Source organism: Cricetulus griseus, chromosome 3 (assembly GCF_003668045.3).
Source record: "Cricetulus griseus strain 17A/GY chromosome 3, alternate assembly CriGri-PICRH-1.0, whole genome shotgun sequence".
Taxonomy (NCBI): Eukaryota; Metazoa; Chordata; class Mammalia; order Rodentia; family Cricetidae; genus Cricetulus; species Cricetulus griseus.
In genome coordinates this window covers 193,198,080-193,215,617 of record NC_048596.1, presented here as the reverse complement: position 1 = coordinate 193,215,617, position 17,538 = coordinate 193,198,080, and the positions used below count along the sequence as shown (strand labels likewise).

General features: G+C 44.8%; 1 protein-coding gene across 1 annotated transcript in view; it reads left to right on the top strand.

Moving 5' to 3' along the window:
- Positions 1-17,538, top strand: part of Cdyl2 (chromodomain Y like 2) — a 175,182-nt gene that overhangs the window by 116,915 nt on the left and 40,729 nt on the right. Inside the window, exon 2 of the mRNA XM_035441700.1 lies at positions 4,078-4,669. Within this exon, the coding sequence (XP_035297591.1) occupies positions 4,078-4,669 (592 nt within the window). The remainder of the gene's footprint in view (positions 1-4,077; positions 4,670-17,538) is intronic.

Sequence of the window (17,538 nt, the reverse complement as noted above, 5' to 3'; positions counted from 1 at the left end):
TCCTGTATTGTCATTTGTAAGTTTCAGGAATACACTCTTTACTTGTCATTCAATGCCAGTGAATGAGAATTTCCTCATGTAAATGTATTGTGTGGCTCCTGAAACATATCGTTGAAGAGTAGGGGCATTGCTGCATGAGCGAGCACTTACTTACATTCACAAGGTCCTGGGTCCTGGGTCCAGTCTCCAGTAGCACCAAAAGAAACAACAACAAAAAGAGAAATATATTTGAATGCAGTGTTTTAACATTTTTTAATGGAAATTGAGTGCTTGGGGGTTGTAGGACAGACCAAGCTAGCCCCAAACTCACAGAAACCTGCCTAGCTAGGCCTCCTAAATGCTGGGACTAAAGGCACGCACCAACACATTTTTAAAAAGATATATGCTTTTATTAATTCTTGAGAGTTTCATACAATCATAAAATATATTTTAAGCCCCCTGCTCCTCCCCACCTCCCTAAGTCCTCCAAGATCCACCCTCCCTTCCCAACTTTGTGCTTTTTTTTTTTTTTTTTTGAGACAGGGTTTCTCTGTGTAGCTTTGGAGCCTATCCTGGCACTCTCTCTGGAGACCAGGCTGGCCTCAAACTCACAGAGATCTGCCTGCCTCTGCCTCCCGAGTGTTGGGATTAAAGGCATGCGCCACCAACGCCCGGCCAACTTTGTGCTTTCTTGCTCTCTGTTTTAGAACCTACTGAGTCCAGTTTGTGCTGCCTGTGTGTAAATGGATGTGGGCCTTACACTGGAGCTTGGTCAACCTACTAGGGGGTCACACCCTTACAGAAAACCAGATCCCTTCCCCAGGAGCCATCAACTGTCAACAGCTCCTCAGCCAGGGGAGGCTTGTGACCCCCACCCCTCCATGCTGGAATATTGACTTGGCTTGATTTTGTCACAGCTGCTCTGTGTTTATGAGCACAGTGGTCCCGTCGTGTTCAGAGGACACTGTTTCTCTCAAGTTCTCCTCCAACCTCTGGCTATTAAATTCTACCCCCTCTTCTATGATGACACTTGAGCCTTAAGTGGAGGGAGTATGATACAGATGCCTCATTTAAACTGAGCTCTTTGTAGCCGCTCATTCTTCATTCTTCGCACTTTGACCAGCCACTACTGGCAAAACCAAATTCAAATGGATAGCAAGGTTGAAAGGGCAGTAAGTGAACTCTTAAAGTACCCTTGGCGTATGTCACTCCAGATGACTCATCAGGTAAAGGCAATTGCCACCAAACCTGATGAGTCAAGTTTGACCCCTGGATCCCTTATGGTTGAAGAAGAATTAATTCTTGCAAGCTGTGTTCTGACCCCCACATGTGCACAGGGGCATAAGCACTCCCCACATAATTAATGAATGGATAAATGTTAAAATTGCTTAATAAAAATGACCCCTTACTTTGATACATTAGCTGTTAGCACAGACCCAGCATTACCCTGACTGTGTTTATCTGTGGAATATGAGGGGATGCATTTCTAGATACTAGCACATGGCTTAGACATGGGAAGCAGGTTCAAACCTACCTCTACTATAGGCTGGTTTATGTTCCAGGGAAAATTGCCTCATGTACCATGTCCTGGTTGGTTTTGTCAACTTGACACATACCTAGACATATATAGGAAGAAGGTCTCTGAATTTAGAAAATGTTCCCTTAAGACTGGAATACAGGGAAATCTGTTGGGCATGTGCTTGATTAATAACTGAGGTGGGAGGGCCCAGCCCATTGTGGGCAGAGCCAATTCTGGGCAGATGGGTTGGAGTTGTATAGGAAAGCAGGCTGGGGGAGCCATAGAGAGCAAACTTGCTGCCAGTAAGCAGCATTCGTCCATGACCTCTGCTTCAGCGCCTGTCTTGAGTTCCTGTCCTGAGGTCCCTCAGTGATGGAATGTGACCTGAGATGTAATCTGTAAACAAACCATATCTTTCCTTTAGGATGAGATGTTTTATCACAGCAATAGAAGCCCTAAACAGTATACCCAATCTCTTCACCTGCCGGGTGAGAGAATAACAGTGCTTCCTACAGCAGTATGCCTGGCACCTGTAGTCTCTCAACAAGTGCTGCACCCATCTGTCTGCCTCCATGTCACACTCTTGTGTGGTAGATGTGGAGACTGCATCCAGGAGAACCCAGCTTGGTTGATGCAAATCCATTTTGTCCAATCTGAGAGATTCTTGCCCCTGAGAAGGGCCAGCCTGGTGTAGGGATAGAGAGACAATGTCTGAAGTGAGAGTTGTTCCAGCCCAGGTCTTCCTTTAGCAGCTCTGGGACTTACGTTACTTGACATCTCTGTACCTTAGTGCCCTCACTGTAAAGTGGAGACTGTGAGGATGCTTACTTTATTGGGATGTCAGGAGAAAAGTGACGGTCCTCAGGCTGTCATTCCATACAGCATTCACCTCAGACATGCCTACTGTATGTTACTGAAAGCTGTACATTAGATTTATTTTACAGGGACTGAAGAGATGGCTCAGCATGGAAGAGCCTGTCCTGCTCTTGCAGAGGCCCTGAGAATGGTTCTTAACAGCCAGTTCAGGTTTCTTACTGCTACCTGTGATCACCTCCAGCTGCTGGCCTCCACATAAGCCCCACACATGCACTACCCCCCACACATATATAAATACAAAAGTATTTTTAAAAGATCGAGTATAAAAATAGCAATGATGTCCCGAAGATAAATTAATATGTTGCCTTATGTATTATTGCTCAATTAATGTTACTTACTTTTATAAGAGTAGAAATCCTCATTAGATGGGTCTTTCAAAGTCCACTTTTCAGCCCTGAAAGTAAGAATCTCTCGAGAAAGTCTGTAGTGCCATATCCACAAGAATGAGTGAGGGTGAACACAGGGATGCTACCAATGGGTGTTACGATAAATCTTTCCACCAACAGCCGCCCAAGCCCTACCGCCACGTGGGTGGTCTCTGCCAGCTGCCTGAGTTCTGCCCACCGAGTTAGGGCCCCAGATAGTACACAGAGACTTCTATTATGTACAAATGCTGCTTGGCCAATGACTAGGATTTCTCATCTGCTAGCTCAGTCTTAATTATCATAAATCTATATATTTTATAAGACTTATCGGACGCCTTCCATTGGTGTCCTCCCTTGCCAGTGGATCACATCGTGAATCTGGAGGAAGAGAGGAGGGGAAAAGGGACCACTTCCTGCTTGTCCTTCCTTAAATATGAGTCCCCCTGCTATGTTACTTCCTGCCTGTATTACCACTTCTTTACTACATTTCCCAGAATCCTCCCACCTAACTTGCTGCATCATTGGCCAAACAGTACTTTATTCAACAATCAATAAGATGAACATACACAGAAGTACACTCCCCATCAGATGGGGAATAGCCTGAAGAGGCAGCATGGGACATGATCATGATTGCAATGTTGTAGTTTTGAGTGGGCACAGCAGGACTAAGAAAACCAAACCCAGGGCCTCCTGTCTGCAAGGCAGGTGTTCTGCAGCTAAGCTGAAACCCCAGCCCTTCAGCCATGTTCTAAGCAAGTCATCTCTCTCCCTAGCACTCCTGGGAGTATTACATTGCCCTCACTTCCTGAGATTGATGGGAACAAAGACCTCCACTCAAAATAGCAAGCACCAGAGCCTCAGATTAGCAAAGGCTGGGCTACTCTGACCTTGTGAAGTTGGGAAGCCCCCCAGATAAAATACAAGTGTTCTGAGGGAGTGCATGGGGCAGTTTTTTTTATAAGCCTGAACTCTAGGCTTTCATTTAAAATCAAGTAACCATGGAGGGAGATACAATCTTACATGTCACCTGTCACCTAATGTTTGTCTGTTTCTCAACAAAAATTCCACATGGCTTCATCTCTACATTTTATATCATTGTTTATTTTAAAGATTCTCAAGTTCATGACCTTGACACATGTGCAGGTCATCAGGCAAGCTTTACTGTTAATAATCTTCCACTCTGAACTTTCTAGGTTGAGTGCTGGGGTTCTTGTAGCCAATGTTAGGAGCTACTCAGTAATTGCCTGTCCATCTGTAGCTGGACATAAGGTGGTCTGAGGCACTTTGGAAAATGGATTATTATGTCTTCTTTCTCACTGTCTTGTATTGCATTCCCAGGTTGAAAGGATTGTGGACAAGAGGAAGAACAAGAAGGGGAAATGGGAATATCTTATCCGATGGAAAGGCTATGGCAGTACCGAGGACACGTGGGAGCCGGAGCATCACCTCCTGCACTGTGAAGAGTTTATTGATGAGTTCAACGGCCTGCATGTGTCCAAGGACAAGAGGGTGAAGTCAGGGAAGCAAGCTGGAGCCTCTAAGATCCTTCGTGATACCCGCAGCCCCCCAGTGGAGAGACTCTCCCACAGGCCTCTGGAGCCTGGGAAGAGCAAATCAACTTCCCACAAGAGGAAGCGCATCAACTCTCCCCTGTCTAGGCCCAAGAAGGGGTCTTCAGGAAAGGCCCCTGGAGCTCCAGACAGGGCTACTAAGACTGTCTCTTATAGGACTACTCCCAGTGGCTTGCAAATCATGCCCATGAAGAAGGCTCAGAACGGCTTGGAGAATGGAGACGCTGGCTCGGAGAAGGACGAGTCACACTTTGGAAATGGGTCCCATCAACCAGATTTGGATTTGAATGACCAGGTTGGGGAGCAGGATGCCAGTGATTGTGATGGGACCCACTCTGCGCTGGTGGAGAACGGAGTTGGTTTGTGACTTTTCTTTCTCTCTGGGTTGGTTTTGCCTGTAGCTATCAGTTTTGTTATTGTTGTTGTTTGAAATAGGATCTTCTGTAGCCCAGGTTGCCCTTAGACTCACTATTCTGGGAAGTCCTTTACCTCCCCATCTCCTGCCTCTACATCCTGAGTGTTGGGATTATAGGCCGGCACTGTTATATTCAGGCTTTGGTAGAGGTGGAACACAGGATCTTATGCATGCTAGGCAAGCACTCTACCAACCAAGCCACCTCTCTAGCCCCTTGGTCTGATTTTTCTCTCAACCCAGGGAAATACATAATGCCTCCCACCTCCTGTCTTTGACTCTTAGCTGCTTGTTAATACTGCCTTTGTCTCTCACATCAGGGCTGTATAAACTTGACCCATGCCTACGTGGATTATTAGATACCTTTGCATATGGGAATACCAAGACACAGATGCTCAAGTGGAGCCTATGATGGGTTACAAAGGCCATATCTACAGCCAGGCCTGTCATCCTAGCTGTGTGGGAGGCTGAGGCAGGAGGATTGCAAGTTTAAGGTCACTCTGGACTATAGGTTGAGTTCATGGCCATGGCCAGCCTGGGCCACTTGGCAAGATCCTGTTTTGTAAAGATGGCTGGGGGCATCCAACCCTCATGCTGCTAAATACAGAAAAAATACAGGTACACTGCAGGATACCCACAGCCATGGTCACCTCACCAGATCCACATCCCTGAGGACAGCTCAAGAATTCTCATATCTCAGGACACAGGAGTCATCCCCAGAGGGCTAGCACCTCCTCCTGCATCTCACTCTTAGCCTCTGCTTGTGGTTTTATAGTGCCCAGAGAGAGGGCCACCTGGGGGCTGCCCTTCCTTCCACCCTATTTACAGGTGAAGCTTGCCACACCAGCATATGATGGGAGATGCCTGCCCTTCTGTTGTCACTAACATAAGTGATGGGCTTCATTTCTGTATTATGTCCTGCTTCAGTGTAGTCAGGATGCTGTCACAAAATGCCTGAGACTGGCTCATAATGGAAACTTAATTCTCATGGTTCTAGTAACTGGGAAGTCCATGACAGAGCGGGCAACAGAATCAGGGCTGTTGAAGACTGTTCCTCATAGATGGAACATGACTTCTAGCTGTGTTCTTACTCGGTGGACAGGGCAGCACAACTCCTTGCATGTTTCTTTATTTAACTTCTTTATAAAGTCTCTATATTAATACCAGGTTTGCCTTGGACTCACACTGTTGCCCAGGCTGGCCTGGAGATTCTTTCATAATCCCATTCAGGATAGTAGAGTTCTCATTACTCCATCAGCTCACACAGGTTCTGTCTCTTGATACTGCTACATGGGAAATTAGGTTTCAAGCTATAACTCTCAGGGGAAGGGGAACATGTGTACCCAGACCGTAGGGGTCCGAAATGCAGTTACAACTCCACCCTGTGCCAACTCTCTTGCCTGCTCCTTTCTTCTCTGTCTGGGAAGCAGTGCAGACTGTGTGCGGTTCACATTAGATTGTGGACTTTCTTCCTCCCACAGTTCCTGGAAGTAGAATTAAAGGAGGAAGCTGTGACCTGGGTGACTCCAACTTCCCATCCAAGACTTCTTCAGTGGCCAGATTGCTCCTTAGCAGAGACCTCAGTGGCCTGTGTCTTTGGGCACACTGTGTGTTCTGGTTTCATGCCTCCTCTCTCAAACATATTTGTATATACCTGCAGGCAACATCCTCATCTTTGAGGATCAGAGCCCCAAGCCTCAGGGGCTTCAGGAAATACTTATCAGGCACACAGCAAACCATGTCCAATGTGCAGGGCCCTCAGATGCCCATGATGGAATGAGAGTATGTGTGAACAGGATGCTGGGATGCAGGTGGTACAGCTGGCTGGGTCATGAGGCAAGTACATGGCAGTGATGATGCTGAGTGTAGGTCTGGACCATTTCTGAGCACACTTCTCTGGAGAGTGCTTGCCGTCTGTGGGGGATCTTGAGCCATCACTTAGAGGTTCCTCCTGCCCCAGAGAGGAATTTCACCCTAACATGATTTATTTAGGCTTCTGCCCCAGCCTGACTTGTGTTTCCATCTGGGGATCCCTAGTGATGATGTGCTGTGCCTCTAGCATATGGAAGTGCTGTTTGTTTTAAACATTCATCTCTTGCGGGAGAAGTAGCTTGTGTAAATGAGGCTTGGCATAAACATCTGAGTTTGATGTTCCCTTGACAGCTGCCAGCAGTTGCAGAATCCCCTGTTGATACAGGAAGGGTGGCAATGGGAAGCCTCCTAGGCTCTCAGGCAGGGTACAGGCACAGGAGCCCTGGCAGGATCCCAGCAGCTGACCCACTGATACCCCTGCCAGAACTGCAGCTTCCCCAAGGAAGAGCATGGAGGAGGATGGTTTGCTACCTGGCTGCCAGACAGCAGTGTGTCTCCCCTTGTGCTGCCTTCTACATTGGAGTGAACCTAACTATGTACTCAGTGTTGAGCTAGTTTGAATGATGACCTGTTAATGGGTCCCAGCACTCCATCATCTGGGCAACTAGCATGGCTGACCTTCTGAAGTCTCTGGGAGTTTGCAGCTATTCTGGACCATCCTCCTCCTTGGTCTCTTGTCTTCCCGCCTTCCTCAGATAATGTGTATTCACACATCCAAGGGCCCCAGCTGGGATGGAGAGGAAGCAGCCGCCCACCTCTATTGTGTTTGTGGCTGTTCCAAACTTTTTTGCTTAATTACATCCTTTCGTGTTGGTGCCCACAAGCTCCCATGAGAATAAGGCTGTTGGTCTCATATTTCATGTGTGTAATGTCCCCTGGGTACCAGTGACAAATGTAGGCAGATCCCAGAGCATCTGATGTATTGAGTCTTGGATGGAGGCCAAGGGACCAGATCTTAACAGGTGCCTCAGTGACTTCTATGTTTCAGACTTTGTGCCGGGATGAGAGGGCGATGTTGTTTCTCATCAGGCACAAGTGCTCTTTTTTAATTCAATTCTTATTCTTGGAGCATCTGTTTAGGAACCTACTAGGTGCTAGAGTAGAGAGACACCTGAGGAATAAGGAATCATCCTTCATAACTTACAATCTACCTTCTGCTAAGCGGGTGGCCTCTGGCTGTTAGTCAAGTAGGTACCTGAAGCTGACTCCATAGGCAGAGTATGTGTAGGGCATGGAATGGCTTGACCATATTTACATACAAGTCTTGTGTAGTCACTAGTGTGAGAAATGCTCCCAGACACAATTATCCTTTTTGTTTGTTTGTTTTGTTTTGTTTTTCGAGACAGGGTTTCTCTGTCCTGGAACTAGCTCTTGTAGACCAGGCTACAACTCAGAGATCCGCCTGCCTCAGCATCCCGAGTGCTGGGATTAAAGGCGTGTGCCACCACTGTCCCGGCTCACAATCATCCTTTAACACTTTTATTATAACTAGCTTATTATCCAGGTCTGTCAGGAACTGAGGAAAGGGGAGACAGGATCCTTGCCAAAGAGAGTAGTGTGAGATTTGTAGACAAGACCACATACAGGAAGTGCTGTAGTTCTGGGACTTTCCCGCAAAGAGTTAGAGGTGTACTGAGACCAAACATGTCTCCATTCATGTTTCTGGCCAGAGGGAAGCTTTGATGGGGGCTACAACCACATGTACGTTGGGTACTGAGTGTTGCCCTTCTATGTCTTCCCTGACCAAAACCCCAGGTCTTAGCGCCCTAGTCAGTATACTGCAGCACCAGGGGGTCCCTGTCTGTACCTCATGGCAGTGCTTTGGGATGGAGTATTGGTTTTTATATGGCTCTTACTTCTCTGTTGACAAGTTCTGCTTAGAGAAAAGTAACTTATATAATATGCTTCCCATTGACTGCTGGCTTCTGTATGCTATAGGAACAAACCAAAACCAGGGCTTCAGTGGGTGGCACATTTTGGTTTCACACCACGCCTCTCCCTACTGAAGTATATGCTGTGGCTCAGTGCCCATCTCTATTCTGATTCTTCTCCTGTAGTGACAAATGGCTTTGTGGTCTAGGGACCATCTGCCTCAGTATCCCTTTGGGAGCTTGTTAGAATGAGCTCCGCCCCATCCAATGAATGGGGATGGGGGCAGGTGTGAGTCACTCCTGTCAAACGATGAGTTTTAATAGCTGAGTGTGGATGGCCGCCCCCACGGATATGTGTGGTTGTGAGCGATGGCTCATAGATCTTTCTCTGCTAGATCTGGAGCTGCTCTTTGAAATTTAAACTTGTAAGAGTGTGGTTTTATAAAGGTCTCTCCCTTGCCCGTGCACTTCCCAACAAAGATTCTCTCTCTCTCTCTCTCTCTCTCTCTCTCTCTCTCTCTCTCTCTCTCTCCCTCCCTCCCTCTCTCTCTCCTCTCTCTTCTCTCCCCTCTCTCCCCTCTCCTCCCTCCCTCTCTCTCTCTCTCTCTCTCTCTCTCTCTCTCTCTCTCCTCTCCCCCTCTCCCTCTCTCTCTCCCTCTTTGTCTGTCTTTCTCTGTTTCTGTCTGTCTCTCCCTCCCTCCCTTCTGTTTGTTAAGAAAGACAGGCTTTGGTTGTGCCTAGGAGCTGTCCGCTCAGGGAGCCCTCCTCTCCTGTTAGCCCAGGAGAACTCCTTTGTCTTGATATTCACAGAGGCCATAGTCTGGTTCTTTCACAGACTCAGATGTGCTTTCACCTGTATGGGCATCCCTAGGCAGGTGCCCTCATTCCCTTTGAGCCCTAGAGCAAAGTGTAGCTGCTCTGTGCTCTCCAAATGCTCATGGACCCTCACTTCCCATGCCCACAGTTCTTTGATTTCCACGGATCATTTCCCCCATGTCTTGGTGACTGACTGTCACCCAAGCCTTGCATGATTCACTATTCCCAACATCATTCCTGCCCTCGCATGTCCTCCCCCACTGATAGGCATCATTTACCATTTTCTCTTCATTGATCTTTTGAAAGAATCCCAGACTTCTGGTCTAGGATGTTCATTTCAACCTACACGGTCTCCAGTGTGGTTATTGCTTTCCTTTTCTGTGGATCAGAACTGAGATGCATAAAAAAATTCAAAAGCAATTCACACTGAGTGTCAGTGTGGGGAGAACTTGGAACCTCTCAAAGGCAGAGCCAGACTTAGCACCCCGGAGCGTGGGTCAGAGCCTGGTGTAGGCTGGAGCCAGAACATAGACATTTCCAAGTCCCAGGTGGTACTGTTGGCACAGAAACCTCACTTTGGGAACCACCACCATTGACTAATCAGCTGTGGGTGGTCAGATGGAAATGTAGGTGGTTGTGAAAGCCAGCGACCCCACTGGAATGTAGGTATGTTTACCCTTGTGGCCTTCATTTTGCCTTTGTGAAACGTTAAAGTATGAGATGAGAACCCTGGATGGGAGATATAGGGTAAAGTGGCTCTCTTGAGACTCAGTCTTGGGGATGGCAGCCCTGAGAGACAGCTGGTATACCCATACTATTAAAGTGCAGGTGGAGGTTATAAGTGCACAGTTTGGGATCAGGAGACAGACCCAGGCAATTTGACCCCAGAACTGACCTCTGAAGCACTCCCACCTGAATTTGGGGCAGTGGAAACAATTTGTAAACCCTGGTTACCCACAAGCATGCTCTGCCCAGGGTTGGGGGTGGATCTCCTTTTCTGACTCAACATTTACAAACCTTGATAAAGTGATTAATTTCATAAACAAATACAACTTAAGGACAGTTCTCAGTGTGCTTTCCTGGCATGCATGAAGTCTTGAGTCAGAGCCTCAGCAAATGTGGTGGTGCCTCCCTGTAATTGTAGTGCTCTGAAGGTGGGTCAGGAATCCAAGATCATCTGTGGCTCCTTAACAAGCTCTGGGCCAACCTGAGATACATGAGTCTCTCCCTCCCTCCCCCCCTCCCTCCCTCCCTCCCTCTCTCCCTCCCTCCCTCCCTCCCTCCCTCTGTCTCTCCCCCCCCCACACAAACTAAAATAAATACAACTTAACAAGACTAAACTCACTCTTAGAAAGCACTGGGAAGAACCCAGTAGGAAGACAGAGACAATACAATTGTATATTCTGTATTTTAGAATGGCTAATGTGAAGATTCTAGAGTGGGCTGCTCCTCACTCATGCGGACTTAGCAGAAAAATGGAAAAGAGGGCACACTTCAGGCTTCTCTGATGAGTCTCAGACATTGTGGGTTTCCAAACCAGACAGACAGACGAGTAAGGAAAATTATAAGTTGGTCTCACTTGGAGCACAGTAGTCAGCATCCTGAATAACCCTTTTGGCTTCTCTTAGTTGCTCCAATACTTCCTCAAAACTGTTCGTTCTAGACACTTCTCTGTTTTTTGTTTTTTGTTTTTTTTATCTTGAACCCAGTTTCTCCCAGCCACTATTGCTTCCCAGAGTGGTGGGCTTGTCCTGAAAGAGGCACAAGGGCATCTGATGCAGGATGACTCTGAGCATCTTGAGTGATTGCCCTCAACTTTCCTGTGAAACCTGGACCTCAGCTGCTCCAGTATCAGCTCCATATGTGATACCAGCCTTGACAGATCTTTTTGTATTCAGAGATGGGTAATTATCAATCCCAATAACACCAAAGCTTAAGGGGTTTATGCTTTACCCTTCAGTGTGCGACAAGTAGCTGGTGCAAATGGTGAAGCTAAATCCTGGTCCAAGTTGGCCACTACGCCCCACAGAGGGCACCAGGGTGAGATACAAAATCTAAAGCTCCAACTAGGACCAACCTAACCACTAGCAAGCCCAGGAGGGAAATTGACTTTCTCCAGTCAGGACATGACCCAGATGTTTTTAAAGTTTAATTGTGTGTGTGTGTGTGTGTGTGTGTGTGTGTGTGTGTGTGTGTGTGTGTCTGTCTGTCTGTCTGTCTGTCTGTCTGTCTGTCTGTCTGTCTGTCTGTCTGTCTGTCTTTGTATGTGTGTACTCAGGTGTGCCATGGCATACTTCTGGAGGTCAAAGGACAACTTGCAGGAGGGACTTGGTTCTCCTTCCAGAATGTGAGTCCTGCAGATTGAACTCAAGTCATAAGGCTTGGTAGCACAGCAAGCACCTTTACCTGGTGAGCCATCTCACTGGCCCTGTATTTCTGGTTGTTTGTTCTTTAAGTAATCTTTTACTGTGCTTTTAGAGTAACAGTAACTCCAGGTTAGGGAACAAATGAATGTTTCAATGTGGCACAGCTTAGTTCTTGAAGTGTGCTTTTTTTTACCCCCTTTTAAAGTTGCAAAAATAATGCATGTATGTTATAAAGCATTCCAAATCCATATCTCCTTTATTCCCCTCAAATCTTATTTAGATATAGTTGCTATTAATGTTCTTTTATGATTATTTCTGGACTATTCTCTAGGTTTATTATTTTATGTAGTTTATTACCCATGTATGTAATAGTTATTAAGTAAGTACTAAAATGTTGGTTTGTTGAGTCATGAAGAAAATAATAATATTTTTACTTATCACCTATTGATTGGTACTCCATGAATTATATCTATCATCATCCATCCACCATCCATCTACTTTCTGTCTAGCTAGAGTCTGTCAACTTTCTCTCTTCCATTACTTTTCATCTACCTATTATCTGTCTATGTATCTGTCTATATACCCTCCTTCCCTCCTTCCTTCTTTCCTTGATTGCTTCCTTCCTTCCCTCCCTCTTTCCTCCCTGGCTGTTATCTGTTTAACACCTGTCATAGTTACCTTCAGCTGCCAGCTTGACCTGGAATCATCTGAGAGGAGGGAACCCCAACTGAATAATTGCCTGGATCAGATTAGCCCTTAGCTATGTCTGTGGGGCATCTTTCTTAAGTTCTCATTGATATAGGTCCAGCCCACTATGGGCAGTACAATCCCTTGGCAGGTGGGCTTGGTCTGTATAAGAAAGTTAGTCAAGCAAGACATGGGAGCTCTGCTAGTAAGCAGCATTCCTCTATGGTCTCTGCTTCAGTTCCTGCTCCAGGTTCCTCCTTGAGTTCCTGCCCTGAATTCCCTTGATGATTGACTCTGATTTATAAGCCAAATAAACCCTTTCTTCCCAAGTTGTTGTTGGTCAGCATTTTATCATAGTAAATAGGAGGCAAAGCAGACCTCCATTTGTCCATCCATCCATCCATCCATCCATCCATCCATCCATCCATCCATCCATATCTTCAAGGCCTTTCTGAGGTGACATCTCTGTAGTGACTGGATGTGCCAGTTGTGCCTTGTTCTATCACAAGCTGCCTCCTAAACTCTGAGCCAGTCCAGTCCGCCTTTCTTGGCCACATGTATATATACTCTCTTGTTTTTAGCCATGGAGGTTGTTTTTTTTTTCTTCAGTGTGCAGGGACTTAACTGTCCTTTTCTTTGATGACATTCCTGCTGCTGCAGTGGTACACACTCTTGCCAACCCTGGTCACTGCCAGTCTCTGTAACATTCTTCCAATATAGGTTGTTTACTTTTAGTTTGTCACCCCAAGAGTGTGCTTTTCATGCTCCCATGTCTCTGGCCCCAGCAGCTGCCCAGACATAGACAAATACCAGCACATGGTATGCTGGACAGTCAGCCATCTACTTGCTGCCTCAGATAGATGGCCTTGCTTCTCTGGGCCCACTGATGAAATGCAGTCATGCCTCATAAGTTGGGGCAAAAATTAATTGAATTAATTAATAGAAAGCTATTGGAATATCATCTGGCATGTGATAGATGCTTGATGATGGCTAACGCTTTTTTCAATGTTCAATTTTTTCTTTTTTTCCTCCAATTTTTTGTTTAAATTAGAAACAAGATTGTTTTACATGTCAATCCCAGTTCTCTCTCCCTTCCCTCCTTCCCTAGCCCCCACTGACACCCTACCTATCCCATATCATTTCTGCTCCCCAGGGAGGGTGAGTTCTTCCATGGGGGAGTCTTCAGAGTCTGTCATATCCTTTGGGATAGGGCCTAGGCCCTCCCCGTGTGTCTGGGCTGAGGGAGTATCCCTCTATGTGAAATGGACTCCCCAAATCCATCCCTATGCTAAGGATAAGTGCTGATCTACTATAAGAGGCCCCATAGATTTCTGAGGCCTCTTCACTGACACCTACATTCATAGTGTCTGGATTAGTTCCAAGCTGGTTTCCCAGTGATCAGTCTGGGGAGCCAAAAGCTCCCACTTGTTCAGGTCAACTGTTTCTATGGGTTTCACCAGCCTGGCCTTGTCCACTTTGTTCATCACTCCTCCTCTGAAACTGGATTCCAGTTCAGTTCAGTGTTTAGCTGTGGGTATCTGCTTCTACTTCCATCAGCTGCTGGATGAAGGCTGTGGGATGGCATATAAGTCAGTCATCAATCTCATTATCAGGAGAGGGTATTTAAGGTAGCCTCTCCACTGGTGCTTAGATGGCTAGTTGTTGTCATCCTTGTAGATCTCTGGACATTTTCCTAGTGCCTGATTTCTCTTTAAACCTATACTGACTCCCTCTCTGATGGTATCTCTTTATCTTTATTTTGCTCTCCTCCATTCTTACCCCTACACAAACTTCCTGCTCCTTTATGTCCTCCTCACTCCTCCTCTTCTCCCCTTCTCATTCTCCTAGTTCCCTCTCCCCTCCCCCCATGCTCCCAACTTGCTCAGGAGATCTTGTCCCTTTCCCCTTCTCTGGGGACCATGTATGTCTCTCTTAGAGTCCTCCTTGTTGCCTAACTTCACTAGTGGTGTGGATTGTAGACTGGTAATCCTTTGCTCTATATGTCAAATCCACATATGAGTGAGTACATACCATGTTTGTCTTTTTGTGACTGGGTTACCTCCCTCAGAATGGTTTCTTCTAGTTCCATCCATTTGCCTGTGAATTTCAAGATTCCATTGTTTTTTTTTTCCCCACTGAGTAGTACTCCATTGTGTAAATGTACCACATTTTCTCTATCCATTCTTCAATTGACAGGCATCTAGGTTGCTTCCAGGTTTTGGCTATTACAAATAATGCTGCTGTGAATGTAGTTGAACAGATATTTTTGTTGTATGAATGTGCATCTTTTGGGTATATGCCTAAGACTGGGATTGCTAGATCTTGTGGTAGACTGATTCCTGTTTTCCTGAGGAGTCACCATACTGTTTTCCAAAGTGGCTGTACAAGTTGGCACTCCCACCAGCAGTGGAGGAGTGTTCCCCTTTCTCCACATCCTCTTCAGAATAACTTATCATTGGTGTTTTTTATTTTAGCCATTCTGACTGGAGTAAGATGGTATCTCAGAGTTGTTTTGATTTGCATTTCCCTGATGGCTAAGGATGTTGAGCACTTTTTATGTGTCTTTCAGCCATTTTAGATTCCTCTTTTGAGAATTCTCTATTTAGTTCTGTACCCCACTTTTTAATGGAATTATTTGGTGTTTTGGAAACTAGCTTCTTGAGATCTTTGTAAATTTTGGAGAACAGCCCTCTGTCAGATATGGGGTTGGTGAATATCTTTTCCCATTCTGTGGGCTGCAGTTTTGTCTTTCTGACTGTGTCTTGCTGTCCTTTGCCTTACAGAAGCTTCTCAGGTTCAGGAGGTCCCATTTATTAATTATTGATTTCAGTGTCTGTGCTACAAGTGTAATGTTCAGGAAGCTGTCTCCTGTACCAATTTGTTCAATGGTACTTCGCACTTTCTCTTCTAAGAGGTTCAGGATTTATGTTGAGGTCTTTGATCCATTTGGACTTAAGTTTTGTGCATGGTGATAGACATAGATCTATCTGCAGTCTTCTACATGTCTTCATCCAGTTATGCCAGCACCATTTGTTGAAGATGCTCTCCTTATTCCATTGTATATCTTTAGCTTCTTTGTAAAAAATCAGGTGTTCATAGGTATGTGGGTTAATATCAGGGTTTTCAACTCAATTCCATTGGTCTACCTGCCTTTTTTGTGCCAATACCAAGCTGATTTCAGGACAATAGCTCTATAATAGAGCTTGAAGTCAGGGATGCTGATGCCTCCAGAAGTTCCCCTATTGTACAGGGTTGTTTTGGCTATCCTGAGTCTTTTGTTTCTCCATATAAAGTTGAGTATTGTTCTTTCAAGATCTGTGAAGAATTGTGCTGGGATTTTGATGAGGATTGCATTGAATCTGTAGATTGTTTTTGGCAAAATTGCCATTTTTATTATGTTGATCCTACCTATCCAAGAGCATGGGAAGATCTTTCCATTTTCTGGTATCTTCTTTAATTTTTCTTTAAAGACTCAAAGTTTTGCTACACAGGTGTTTCATTTGTTTGTTTAGTATTACCCCAAGATATTTTATGTTATTTGTGGCTATTGTAAATGGTAGTGTTTCTATGATTTCTTTCTCAGCCCTGTTATTGTTTGTATATAGTAGGGCTACTGATTTTTTTTAGTTAATCTTGTATCCTGCCACTTTGCTGAAGGTTGTTATCAGCTGTAGAAGCTCCCTGGTAGAGTTTTTCGGGTCACTTATGTATACTATCATATCATCTGCAAACAGTGAAAGTTTGATTTTTTTCCTTCCCAATTTGTATCCCCTTGATCTCCTTTTGTTGTCTTATTGCTCTAGCTAGCACAACAAGTACAATATTGAAGAGATATGGAGTTGCCTTGTTCCTAATTTTAGAGTGATTGTGTTGAGTTTCTCTGCATTTAGTTTGATGTTAGCTGTTGATTTACTGTATGCTGATTTTATTATGTTCAGGTATGTTCCCGTTATCCCTGATCTCTCCAGGACCTTTATCATGAAGGGGTGTTGGATTTTGTCAAAGGCTTTCCAGCATCTAGTGAGATGATCATGTGGTTTTTCTTTTTCAGTTTGTTTATATGGTGGATTACATTGATGGATTTTCGTATGTTGACCCATCCCTGCATCCCTGGGATGAAGCCAACTTGATCATGGTGGTGATTTTTCTGATGTGTTCTTGGATTCGATTTGCCAGTATCATATTGAGTATTTTTGCATCAATGTTCATGAAGGATATTGGTCTGTAGTTCTCTTTCTTAGTTGTGTCTTTGTGTGGCTTGGGTACCAAGGTAATTGTAGCCTCATAAAAATAGTTTGGCAATGAACCTTCTGCTTCTATTGTGTGGAACAATTTGAGGAGTATTGGTATTAGCTCTTCTTTGAATTTCTGGTAGAATTCTGCACTGAAGCCATCTGGTCCTGGGCTCTTTTTGTTTGGGAGACTTTTGATAACTGCTTTAATTTCATTAGGGATTATAGGTCTATTTAAGTTGCTTATCTGTTCTTGAATCAATTTTGGTGAAATCTATCCAGAAAGTTGTCCATTTCCTTTAAATTTTTGAATGAGTATAGGTTTTCAAAGTATGACCTGAAGATTCTCTGGATTTCCCCAGTGTCTGTTATTATTTCACCTTTTTCATTTCTGATTTTGTTAATTTGCATGTTCTCTGTCTGCCTTTTGGTTAGTTTGGATAAAGGTTTGTCTATCTTGTTGATTTTCTGAAGAACCAACTCTTTGTTACATTGATTCTTTGAATTGTTTTCTTTGTTTCAACTTCATTGATTTCTGCCATCAGTTTGATTATTTCCTGGCGTCTACTCCTCCAGGGTGTATTTGCTTCAATTTGTTCCAGAGCTTTCAGTTGTGATGTCAACTCTATGGTGTGACTATTCTCTAGTTTCTTCATGTGAGCACTTAGAACTATGAGCTTTCTCTTACTACTGCTTTCAAAGTGTCCCATAAGTTTGTATATGTTGTGTCTTCATTTTCATTGTATTCTAAGAAGTCTTTAATTTCTTTCTTTATTTCTTCATTGACCCAGGAATGGTGCAATTGCATGTTGTTCAGTTTCCATGAGTTGGTAGGTTTTTTGCAGTTTGTGTTGTTTTTGAATTCTAACTTTAAAGAATAGTGGTTCTGATAAGACACAGGCTGTTATTCCAATTTTTTTGTACCTGTTGAGGTTTGCTATGTTGCCGAGTATGTGGTCAATTTTAGAGAAG